At 49.4% G+C, this 13,334-nt stretch overlaps 1 protein-coding gene across 5 annotated transcripts in view; it reads right to left on the bottom strand.

Annotated features, from left to right (window-relative positions):
• LOC139424372 (triple functional domain protein-like) overlaps positions 1-13,334 on the bottom strand; it is a 143,003-nt gene that overhangs the window by 64,204 nt on the left and 65,465 nt on the right. For 4 of the 5 annotated variants that reach the window (XM_071176162.1, XM_071176128.1, XM_071176138.1 and 1 more), the window contains 2 exons: positions 13,076-13,198; positions 1,147-1,338 (listed from right to left, as the gene is read on the bottom strand). In XM_071176162.1, the coding sequence (XP_071032263.1) occupies positions 1,147-1,338; positions 13,076-13,198 (315 nt within the window). Of the gene's footprint in view, positions 1-1,146; positions 1,339-3,994; positions 4,079-13,075; positions 13,199-13,334 lie in introns of those variants that run through there. The other variant, XM_071176153.1, reaches the window with a different exon arrangement.

Here is a 13,334-nt window from a genome sequence, read left to right as displayed (position 1 = left end):
CTCCCTCTCTGTCTCTGTCTGCCTCCCTCAATCCCTCCCTGTCTACCTCCCTCCCTCCCTCCCTCCCTGTCTGTCTGTCTGTCTGTCTGTTTTATATATCAGTCAATTACACATTCATGGTAGGGGACGAAAGCAACACATTGCCTTGCAGGCAGCCCTAGCTAACATTATTATTAGCTCTGCATCATCCCAGCAGCGTATTACAATGCCATTAAGAGATAGGAACTATTTTCATCTGTTCCTGTGGGAGCTGGCCAGGGAGAGGAGGAGAGGAAAGTAGAACAGAAAGTAGAGGCACTTCAGGAGAATAATGATACAAAACAAGTGATTATTCTAGAAATGAAGGGATGAAGAGAGCGGAGATAAAAGACATAGGCATCATGTCATAAAAAAATGTCAGTGTGTGCGTCTCTCTCTCTCTCGCTCTCTCTCTCTTTGTGTTTCTCCTCAACCATCCCCCCGTTCGTCCCCAGACTGACAGAGAGGTCTAGAACCATGGTAAAGAAACACAGACACACACGCGCACATAACTCAAACTTAGCTTCACATGCCAACCGCACACAACCAAACATCAGATACGACACCTCCACATGAATCCGTTTGTTGGAAAACACATGACAGCAACTAAGTCCATATAGAAAATGGGCTTACAATACAGCCTCTTCCAAAGCAGGGGAAGATTCAATCTATGGAGTAGCTTCAAATCCTTGCGGACAGTAGGGTACACAAACATGTAGTCTATAACAGTACTGCCCACCCTGCTACTCTGGACATTCAACCTGACCTCATGCACTACAATAGAGGTGAAGAGAGAAGAATGCAGAGAGGGAGGAGGAGAAAGGAAGACAGACGGGAAGAAAAAGCTTAAGTGATGAAAGACGAATGAAAGGAGGGGGAGCAAATCGAGGCAGAGAGAGGAAAAGAGAGAGGAAAATAACAAGAGTGTGGGTCTCTGTAGGAGCACACCGCTGGAACAGGTAGTAGAGGCTCAGAGTGTTTTGGCCCTTTCCTGTTCAATCTGGAAAATCACAATGTGTGTGTGCGAGTGTTGGTGTGTGTGTGTGTGTGTGTGTGTGTGTGTGTGTGTGTGTGTGTGTGTGTGTGTGTGTGTGTGTGTGTGTGTGTGTGTGTGTGCTTCCTCCTCACCTGGTCCACCTTCAGGTGGAAGGCAGCAGACATCTCCAGTAGGGTGGAGCGTTCGTCCAAGGCAGCAGCGAAAGCCTTCCACTCCTGCTCTAACTGACCTGAGATCTGCTGGATCTGCTGCGATGCGTAGTGCCCAGACTCCAACAGCCGGTTCCCCACAGACATGATGCGGTTGATATTTACATAGACATTCTGGAAGGAGAGTGGAGGAGAAATATTAGATATTCTGTAAGAGGGGAGAAGACATGACGAGGTTAATAGTTACATAAACATTCTATAAGGAGAGGGAGGGGACATGATAGACATTCTGTAAGGAGAGGGAGGACACATGATAGACATTCTGTAAGGAGAGTAAGGGGACATGATAAACATTCTATAAGGAGAGGGAGGACACATGATAAACATTCTGTAAGGAGAGGGAGGACACATGATAGACATTCTGTAAGGAGAGGGAGGGGACATGATAGACATTCTGTAAGGAGAGGGAGGGGACATGATAAACATTCTGTAAGGAGAGGGAGGGGACATGATAAACATTCTGTAAGGAGAGGGAGGGGACATGATAGACATTCTGTAAGGAGAGGGAGGGGACATGATAGACATTCTGTAAGGAGAGGGAGGGGACATGATAGACATTCTGTAAGGAGAGGGAGGGGACATGATAGACATTCTGTAAGGAGAGGGAGGGGACATGATAGACATTCTGTAAGGAGAGGGAGGGGACATGATAAACATTCTGTAAGGAGAGGGAGGGGACATGATAAACATTCTGTAAGGAGAGGGAGGGGACATGATTGATATTCTGTAAGGAGAGGGAGGGGACATGATAGACATTCTGTAAGGAGAGGGAGGGGACATGATAGACATTATGTGAGAGGGAGGGGACATGATAGACATTCTGTAAGGAGAGGGAGGGGACATGATAGACATTCTGTAAGGAGAGGGAGGGGACATGATAGACATTCTGTAAGGAGAGGGAGGGGACATGATAGACATTCTGTAAGGAGAGGGAGGGGACATGATAAACATTCTGTAAGGAGAGGGAGGGGACATGATAGACATTCTGTAAGGAGAGGGAGGGGACATGATAAACATTCTGTAAGGAGAGGGAGGGGACATGATTGATATTCTGTAAGGAGAGGGAGGGGACATGATAGAAATTCTGTAAGGAGAGGGAGGGGACATGATAGACATTCTGTAAGGAGAGGGAGGGGACATGATAGACCTTCTGTCAGGAGAGGGAGGGGACATGATAGACATTCTGTAAGGAGAGGGAGGGGACATGATAGACATTCTGTAAGGAGAGGGAGGGGACATGATAAACATTCTGTAAGGAGAGGGAGGGGACATGATTGATATTCTGTAAGGAGAGGGAGGGGACATGATAGACATTCTGTAAGGAGAGGGAGGGGACATGATAGACATTCTGTAAGGAGAGGGAGGGGACATGATAGACATTCTGTAAGGAGAGGGAGGGGACATGATAGACATTCTGTAAGGAGAGGGAGGGGACATGATAGACATTCTGTAAGGAGAGGGAGGGGACATGATAGACATTATGTGAGAGGGAGGGGACATGATAGACATTCTGTAAGGAGAGGGAGGGGACATGATAGACATTCTGTAAGAAGAGGGAGGGGACATGATAAACATTCTGTAAGGAGAGGGAGGGGACATGATAGACATTCTGTAAGGAGAGGGAGGGGACATGATAGACATTCTGTAAGGAGAGGGAGGGGACATGATAGACATTCTGTAAGAAGAGGGAGGGGACATGATAGACATTCTGTAAGGAGAGGGAGGGGACATGATAGACATTCTGTAAGGAGAGGGAGGGGACATGATAGACATTCTGTAAGGAGAGGGAGGGGACATGATAGACATTCTGTAAGGAGAGGGAGGGGACATGATAGACATTATGTGAGAGGGAGGGGACATGATAGACATTCTGTAAGGAGAGGGAGGGGACATGATAGACATTCTGTAAGGAGAGGGAGGGGACATGATAGACATTCTGTAAGGAGAGGGAGGGGACATGATAGACATTATGTGAGAGGGAGGGGACATGATAGACATTCTGTAAGGAGAGGGAGGGGACATGATAGACATTCTGTAAGGAGAGGGAGGGGACATGATAGACATTCTGTAAGGAGAGGGGAGTAAAGTGTAAAGTGTTACCAATATTTACATAGACAGAGGGAGGCAGGGGGAGGGAGGGAGAAAGACAAAGATAGAGCGAGAAGGAGAGGGAGTGAGACAGACAGACAGACAGGGTGACAGACAGAGAGGGAGGACAACAGGGAGCGAGTCACAGACAGGCAGGAAGGGAGGAGGGACGGAGACAGAGAGGGGCGGTAGACGGACAAACATAAAAACAGACAGAGACAGAGAGAGAAGGAGACAGACAGACAGAAAAGGAGGGAGACAAACAGACAGAGAGGGAGACAGACAGACAGTGAGGGAGGGAGGGAGACAAACAGAAAGGGAGGGAGACAAACAGACAGAGAGGGAGACAGACAGACAGAAAGGGAGGGAGACAAACAGACAGAGAGGGAGACAGACAGACAGAAAGGGAGGGAGACAAACAGACAGAAAGGGAGACAGACAGACAGTGAGGGAGGGAGACAGACAGTGAGGGAGGGAGACAGACAGTGAGGGAGGGTTAGAAAGACAGAGATCAACACAGGGTGGGCCATGGCTACAGACCCAGCCACAGGAGTGCCTACGTCCATAGTAAGGGCTTGGGAGGCTGGTGAGAAGTTAACACAGGACACACACAACACAACCTACTGTACACACACACACACAACCCAGTCCAAATCAAACACCCAGAGAGACTATTACTCACTGAGAAGAGAACAGAACCCCTCCAGTCCAAACGAAAACACCAGCTAGCCTTGGCCTCTACTCTCTTACGTTACAGTGAACAGAGGGGAGGTAAACTGTCAACTGGAAACAGACAATAAGGGGACTACTATCATAGTGCTAAGTGCCTGTATTGTGAAACCAAACAAATCTGCATCCTGTCGAGAAAATAAATAGAATGGTAAAGCCAGAAATGTGTACAGAACTGAGAATATCAGTGAAGTCAAAATATTTTTGTTGTTGTAGCATTTTCAGTGAAGTAAAAAAACACTTGAGATTCATGGTAAATTACATGTTACAACATTTCAAAATGGTCACCCAACTGCTGAACCAACAAACACAGCCAATCAAAAGCTAAAGGAAGTGACGGTGAGCGTGTAGCGGGCAGCTGATCTTAGTTATCCTGTGAAGCGTAGCAAGCCGAGCGGAGTGGAGGGGCTACACCCGTGGGAGAGGAGGAAGTCCCTCTAGTCTGACCACATGTCCACATGCTTCCACTCAGCCAGCTCCAGCCAGCCCCGACGGACACCCACAACACTGTGTGTGGCTGGGTGGGGAGAGAGAAGGGGAGGTGAGGATAAGGGAGTGCATAGCAGGAGATCCACCCAGACAGAAAGGAGGTTCAGTCACGGGTCATGACTTTCTCCCTCTCCTTTATCACCCATATCACAGTGATAATCACAGGGTTTAAGGCCACACCCCTCACTGCCTGCCTGCTGCTCAAAACATAACACTTTGGATGGGTTTTATTGTGGTAGTACAGCTTTTAATCCAAAGAAAAGTGAATAGTGGGATTGAGTGTATGGTACAGTCACACACAGGCTTGTACTAAAACAGTGGTCATTACTTTCCAGTCAAAATGGCTCTAGTACAGCTCAACAAAGGCCAAGCTTCCCCTGTTTGAGAAGCCCTTTTAGTAGGCTTCCTCTTTCATGTGGTCAGAGCTACAACGTTATCCCAACGGTTTAATGAGGTGTTTATGGGAGACGAGCTCTCGCTGCCAGCTGTAGACACACACACACACACACAGTTGATGAGCTCTCGCTGCCTGCTGTAGAGATCTACGGCATGCTGGGTAATTAAGGTTAGGTATCGATACCCTCCCTGACGCTGTCAGTGTCATCCTACTACTCGCACACTAAAACCAAAACAACACCATGTCTCTTTCATTTTGGTCCATGAAGCTGTTGTGACAAGATAGACATAGATCAGCAAACACAAATTAATTATTCAGTTTTACATGCAGGACTGTTAGCATTCAATTACCCCTGGCTGAAACAATTACAGGTTTTTGTAGCCTGGTTTTTATCTAAATGAGAGGCTTTAATGAATCACACAACACCGCAGTGTGCTCTGAAACAGAGGTGCGCTGAATCCTCATTATACTAATCCAAGGGAACATCAATGGACCAATGTTCAACATCTCTGTCTGTCTGCAAACACTTTTTAAACTGATGCGAGCTGTGAACACCACAAGCGGACAAACAGACAGACATACGGACGGGCAGAACGGACACACACAGGGCTGGGCTAGATAAAGACATCTGCCCTCCTGAAAAACGACAAACGCCTCTGACTCCGACGACATCTGTGAAGCATTCAAATGAGAGGTTAAATAACATCCTCTCTTCACTACGTCTTCATTCCTGGATGTAAAACGACAGACAGCATGGTATCTTAGCCAGGGAAGCTAGACAGAGGGCAGGCCTAATGTAAAACGACAGACAGCATGGTATCTTAGCCAGGGGGAGCTAGGCAGACGGCTGGCCTAATGTAAAACGACAGACAGCATGGTATCTTAGCCAGGGGGAGCTAGGCAGACGGCTGGCCTAATGTAAAACGACAGACAGCATGGTATCTTAGCCAGGGAAGCTAGACAGAGGACAGGCCTAATGTAAAACGACAGACAGCATGGTATCTTAGCCAGGGGAGCTAGACAGAGGGCAGGCCTAATGTAAAACGACAGACAGCATGGTATCTTAGCCAGGTGAGCTAGGTTGAGGGCAGGCCTAATGTAAAACGACAGACAGCATGGTATCTTAGCCAGGGGGAGCTAGGCAAAGGGCAGGCCTAATGTAAAACGACAGACAGCATGGTATCTTAGCCAGGGGAGCTAGGCAGAGGGCAGGCCTAATGTAAAACGACAGACAGCATGGTATCTTAGCCAGGGGAGCTAGGCAGAGGGCAGGCCTAATGTAAAACGACAGACAGCATGGTATCTTAGCCAGGGGAGCTAGGCAGAGGGCAGGCCTAATGTAAAACAACAGACAGCATGGTATCTTAGCCAGGGAAGCTAGACAGAGGGCAGGCCTAATGTAAAACGACAGACAGCATGGTATCTTAGCCAGGGGAGCTAGACAGAGGGCAGGCCTAATGTAAAACGACGGACAGCATGGTATCTTAGCCAGGGGGAGCTAGGCAGAGGGCAGGCCTAATGTAAAACGACAGACAGCATGGTATCTTAGCCAGGGGAGCTAGGCAGAGGGCAGGCCTAATGTAAAACGACAGACAGCATGGTATCTTAGCCAGGGGAGCTAGGCAGAGGGCAGGCCTAATGTAAAACGACAGACAGCATGGTATCTTAGCTAGGGGAGCTAGGCAGAGGGCAGGCCTAATGTAAAACAACAGACAGCATGGTATCTTAGCCAGGGAAGCTAGACAGAGGGCAGGCCTAATGTAAAACGACAGACAGCATGGTATCTTAGCCAGGGGAGATAGACAGAGGGCAGGCCTAATGTAAAACGACAGACAGCATGGTATCTTAGCCAGGGGGAGCTAGGCAGAGGGCAGGCATAATGTAAAACGACAGACAGCATGGTATCTTAGCCAGGGAAGCTAGACAGAGGACAGGCCTAATGTAAAACGACAGACAGCATGGTATCTTAGCCAGGGGAGCTAGACAGAGGGCAGGCCTAATGTAAAACGACAGACAGCATGGTATCTTAGCCAGGGGAGCTAGACAGAGGGCAGGCCTAATGTAAAACGACAGACAGCATGGTATCTTAGCCAGGGGAGCTAGACAGAGGGCAGGCCTAATGTAAAACGACAGACAGCATGGTATCTTAGCCAGGGGAGCTAGGCAGAGGGCAGGCCTAATGTAAAACGACAGACAGCATGGTATCTTAGCCAGGGGAGCTAGGCAGAGGGCAGGCCTAATGTAAAACGACAGACAGCATGGTATCTTAGCCAGGGGAGCTAGGCAGAGGGCAGGCCTAATGTAAAACGACAGACAGCATGGTATCTTAGCCAGGGGAGCTAGACAGAGGGCAGGCCTAATGTAAAACGACAGACAGCATGGTATCTTAGCCAAGGGAGCTAGGCAGAGGGCAGGCCTAATGTAAAACGACAGACAGCATGGTATCTTAGCCAGGGGGAGCTAGGCAAAGGGCAGGCCTAATGTAAAACGACAGACAGCATGGTATCTTAGCCAGGGGAGCTAGGCAGAGGGCAGGCCTAATGTAAAACGACAGACAGCATGGTATCTTAGCCAGGGGAGCTAGGCAGAGGGCAGGCCTAATGTAAAACGACAGACAGCATGGTATCTTAGCCAGGGGAGCTAGGCAGAGGGCAGGCCTAATGTAAAACGACAGACAGCATGGTATCTTAGCCAGGGGAGCTAGACAGAGGGCAGGCCTAATGTAAAACGACAGACAGCATGGTATCTTAGCCAGGGGAGCTAGGCAGAGGGCAGGCCTAATGTAAAACGACAGACAGCATGGTATCTTAGCCAGGGAAGCTAGACAGAGGACAGGCCTAATGTAAAACGACAGACAGCGTGGTATCTTAGCCAGGGGAGCTAGACAGAGGGCAGGCCTAATGTAAAACGACAGACAGCAGGCAGGGGAGCTAGACAGAGGGCAATGTAAAACGACAGACAGCATGGTATCTTAGCCAGGGGAGCTAGACAGAGGGCAGGCCTAATGTAAAACGACAGACAGCATGGTATCTTAGCCAGGGGAGCTAGGCAGAGGGCAGGCCTAATGTAAAACGACAGACAGCATGGTATCTTAGCCAGGGGAGCTAGGCAGAGGGCAGGCCTAATGTAAAACGACAGACAGCATGGTATCTTAGCCAGGGGAGCTAGGCAGAGGGCAGGCCTAATGTAAAACGACAGACAGCATGGTATCTTAGCCAGGGGAGCTAGACAGAGGGCAGGCCTAATGTAAAACGACAGACAGCATGGTATCTTAGCCAGGGGAGCTAGACAGAGGGCAGGCCTAATGTAAAACGACAGACAGCATGGTATCTTAGCCAGGGGAGCTAGACAGAGGGCAGGCCTAATGTAAAACGACAGACAGCATGGTATCTTAGCCAGGGGAGCTAGACAGAGGGCTGGCCTAATGTAAAATGACAGACAGCATGGTATCTTAGCCAGGGGAGCTAGACAGAGGGCAGGCCTAATGTAAAACGACAGACAGCATGGTATCTTAGCCAGGGGAGCTAGACAGAGGGCTGGCCTAATGTAAAATGACAGACAGCATGGTATCTTAGCCAGGGGAGCTAGACAGAGGGCAGGCCTAATGTAAAACTCCTGGAGGACCCGGGTTAAAGGGAAAGTAAACACTGGGCCAGGCCTCTGCACAGTATCCATTGAGTGATCACATTACATACACCACCAAAGCTTACCCACACAGCAGCATACCACAGAACCTTCCTCTGTCTCTCAAGCATCACACATACTGAGCAGGGAGGGTCCACTATACAGAGGAAAATACTGGCACTTATACTGCTGTCACAAAGCCCATTTTTGCATGGCAAAGATATGAAGTGTGGCCGCTTTCCATCTCAACATCCCAGACTTGGGGAAATCAAAACAAATGCAATCAAGAGTTATTTGTCTACGCCACAGGGACTGGTCCGACACCGGGTGTATAGTGGTGACATGTGAACATGATAATGATAGTGTTTCCATTGTGTTTTCGGTGTAAACAAACAGGCAACATTACAGATAGGAGATAGGATCAGGATGGAACAGGAAGAACTAATCAATGAGACTGACACAGTAATGGAGGGCTTGGCATACGCCAATAACCCAAGGCTAAGTCCCAAATGGCACCCTGTTCCCTATATAGTGCACTACTTTTGACCAGGGCCCATATGGCTCAAGTCAAATGTAGTGCACTGTATGTAGGGAATAGGGTGCCATTTGGGACACAGACCTAGGCCCAGAGACTCTGAGAGGGTGAGGGAAGAGAACGTCTTGAACAGGAAGCTCCTGGGGTTACTGACTGGCTTCTCCAAAATGAGGAACACAACAGAAAGGCTATTTTTATTTCATATTTACCTTGTTTTAATATTCACACAGAGAGGAGACACTAGTAGACTAGGCCACAATGACATCACATGCCCATTCTAGCATTACCATTTCTATTATGTGTTTCAAACAGGCTTCCATTCTGTCGCTATCGGAATGCCATCTGCTTTTCTATTGAACTGGTTTTGAATATCTGGGTCGTTTCTCCCCAAAGTGGAACCATAGAGTTTAATGTTACAACACCCCCATAGGGGGCAGACTACCATCACATGTCCATACTTTTCATTCGCATACTACAAATGACATAATCATAGCAGATCATCAGCCTCAGCCTAAATGGCTGATCTCTGGTCTAGCTGGGGAATTGGGGATATTAGGATATTTACTCAAGGTGGCAAAAAGCATATTTATCACAACAGTGAACGCATTAACACATTGTGATTAATACTGCTGCTGTCCATGATGCTTTCATTGTGATAATCTGCCCTTTCAAACATACGCACACACACATTTTACCCTCACAGTATGATCATCAGCAACTAGCTCTACCTCCCAAATTTGATCCTGGCAGTCACACAGTCTTTCTAGTCAACAGGAAGCATGGCATCCTGGGGAAAAGGAGGCGTCAGTCCCTCTGTTTCAGAATCCCCCTGCCTGTTGTTGACACTACACAGTGATGGCTAAGTCATGCACAATAATGCCTGTGTGACTGTGACCAGGGCTGGGTCTAGGTCTGGGTGATCCCCCTGCCTCAATGGGGCCTGTCTGTCTGTCCGCTTCTCAAAACAAGCTAGGCTGGCTCAGCACAAGTGGTTCCCAAACTGTTGGGAGAGGAGTCAGCAGAAAAAAGAAATGCAATTATTTTTTAAGGAACTCAGTCCGGATTTGAACTTACTCTTGAAAGTTGTAATAGAACAATGCACAAGGTGCCATTTGGAAATTGGGTAGTGCATCATCAGTTCTTCTTGTCTTGTCAGTCATTGCAGACCTTGGAGCTATTTATAACTTGTCAGAAATGTCCAGATCAACTAGCCCATGTCTACGTTTTTAAATTCCGTTTTTTTAGGCCCTTTATATTGTTGTAATTTTTTGTCACTCAAATATCACATTAATACACAATAGTCATGGCAAAATGTATAGAATTGCTATAAAATGTGCTCCCTCTCCGGCCTCTAGGTCACCAGGCTGCTCGTTATGGCGCACGTCTGTCACAATCGTTACGCGCATTATGACACTCACCTGGACTCCATCACCTCCTTGATTCGATAGGCTCCCATCCCTCAGCTGGCTGGATAGGCTGCCATCCCTCAGCTGGTTCGATAGGCTGCCATGCCTAAGCTGGCTCGATAGGCTGCCATGCCTCAGCTGGCTCGATAGGCTGCCATGCCTCAGCTGGCTCGACAGGCTGCCATGCCTCAGCTGGCTCGATAAGCTGCCATGCCACAGCTGGCTTGAATGGCTGCCATGCCTCAGCTGGTTCGATAGGCTGCCATGCCTCAGCTGGCTCGACAGGCTGCCATGCCTCAGCTGGCTCGATAGACTCCCATGCCTCAGCTGGCTCGACAGGCTGCCATGCCTCAGCTGGCTTGACAGGCTGCCATGCCTCAGCTGGCTTGACAGGCTGCCATGCCTCAGCTGGCTCGACAGGCTGCCATGCCTCAGCTGGCTCGACAGGCTGCCACGCCTCAGCTGGCTCGATAGGCTGCCATGCCTCAGCTGGCTCGATAGGCTGCCATGCCTCAGCTGGCTCGACAGGCTGCCACGCCTCAGCTGGCTCGATAGGCTGCCATGCCTCAGCTGGCTCGATAGGCTGCCACGCCACAGCTGGCTTGAATGGCTGCCATGCCTCAGCTGGTTCGACAGGCTGCCACGCCACAGCTGGCTTGACAGGCTGCCATGCCTCAGCTGGCTTGACAGGCTGCCATGCCTCAGCTGGTTTGATAGGCTGCCATGCCTCAGCTGGCTTGACAGGCTGCCGTGCCTCAGCTGGCTCGACAGGCTCCCACGCCTCAGCTGGCTCGACATGCTCCCGTGCCTCAGCTGGTTCGATAGGCTGCCATGCCTCAGCTGGCTCGATAGGCTCCCATGCCTCAGCGAGATCGATAGGCTCCCATGCCTCAGTGGGATCGATAGGCTGCCATGCCTCAGCGGGATCGACAGGCTGCCATGCCTCAGCTGGCTTGACAGGCTGTCATGCCTCAGCTGGTTCGATAGGCTGTCATGCCTCAGCTGGCTAGATAGGTTCCCATGCCTCAGCTGGCTAGATAGGTTCCCATGCCTCAGCGAGATTGATAGGCTGCCATGCCTCAGTGGGATCGATAGGCTGCCATGCCTCAGCGGGATCGACAGGCTGCCATGCCTCAACTGGTTTGACAGGCTGCCATGCCTCAGCTGGTTCGACAGGCTGTCATGCATCAGCTGGTTTGATAGGCTCCCATGCCTCAGCTGGTTCGACAGGCTGCCATGCCTCAGCTGGCTCGATAGGCTCCCATGCCTCAGCTGGCTCGACAAGCTGCCATGCCTGAGCTGGCTTGATAGGTTCCCATGCATCAGCTGGCTCGATAGGTTCCCATGCCCCAGCGGGATCGATAGGTTCCCATGCCACAGCGGAATCGATAGGATGCCGTGCCTCAATGGGATCGATAGGCTGCCATGCCTCAGCGGGATTGATAGGCTGCCATGCCTCAGCGGGATCGACAGGCTGCCATGCCTCAGCTGGTTCGATAGGCTCCCATGCCTCAGCTGGTTCGATAGGCTCCCATGCCTCAGCTGGCTCCCATAGGTGGTAGGCGCGGGATGTTCCCCAATGCAGGACGGGGGGGTTTGGGAACCCTTGGAATAGATGAAGACGTCCAAGGAAACAATGTCATACAGAAAGAGCACTGCAACTTAGTGTAAATGTACTTTACAGTATTATACCACCATACAATCTAGAGCTAGGTTCCCCAACTGGCGGCCTGCAGGCTGAATTCATTGTTAGACATAAAAAACTGCAAAAACAGTTCCAAGGGATTTTAATTTAGGAAATCTGTTCCAAAGTATTTCCATGTATAATAGAGTGATTTGATCATATACAAATGTAAGTAAGATTTGAAATTATTATGTTTTAGTCAAAAATGATATCTGTTTGGGCTTCTTGTGGTCAATTTGTAGAAATGATTTGTAATTACTGCATGTTCCGGCCCCATGACCACCCGCTCAAGAGAAAAATCGGCCTGCGGCTGAATCTAGTTGATGATCCTGATCCAAAAATACAGCACAACAAGAAGCTAGGGCTTCAATTCATGCCCTCATTTTCCCCTTTAGGTCCCATGAGCAGCAGAGAGTAGATGGGGGCCGGAGCTAGGGTCCTGTACTGACTACTGACAGCCAGGGCAAGAAACAGGAGAGGGCAAGGACGAGTGGAGGGAGAGAGGGCAGGGAGACCAAGTGATTCATCATCTTCCCCTACAGAACACAGCTAGGGCTGTTTAACCCTGCAGGCAGCCAGGGAGGTTCAGGGCGGGCAGCACACACATACACGCACACATACAGACAGACACACACGAACACACACATGCAGGAGATGGATGGTTGTCTCAACCTCACACTGCATGTGGTAGCTACTGGGAGGACTGTTTAGTTTAACCCATCATTATGTGGCCCATTTAAAGGGGGGTGACTATAAATAAGCTATAGATTACTATAAATAAGGTATAGAAGACTATCAATAAGCTTCAATGTATTTTAACACAAAGCTGAGGGGTACAGTAGTTTATGGTCATTGTAAATGTTTATGGTCATCAGTAAAGTAGAAGAGTGTATTCTTACCATACAGTTCATGGCAAAGTGGTTGTGCTGGGTCTGCAGCTCCCCGGCATGCTGGTGGTTCCCTCCTATCTCTGTGTAGCTGGTCAGGAACAGGCCCTTGTTGTGCATGATCCAGTCAAACATCTGTGGGCGGCGCGACACACACACAGCCATGGGCACACAAACACGCACACAGGCAGGCACAAGCACACAGAAGAAGGTCTCTATTAGCAGGTACTGTATCTTACAGCTCTGGATGGGTTAGAGAGAGAGAGAGAGA

This window comes from Oncorhynchus clarkii, chromosome 2 (assembly GCF_045791955.1).
Source record: "Oncorhynchus clarkii lewisi isolate Uvic-CL-2024 chromosome 2, UVic_Ocla_1.0, whole genome shotgun sequence".
NCBI lineage: Eukaryota > Metazoa > Chordata > Actinopteri > Salmoniformes > Salmonidae > Oncorhynchus > Oncorhynchus clarkii.
The sequence above is the reverse complement of the archived record's forward strand: the minus strand, read 5'-3'. Positions and strand labels throughout refer to the sequence as shown.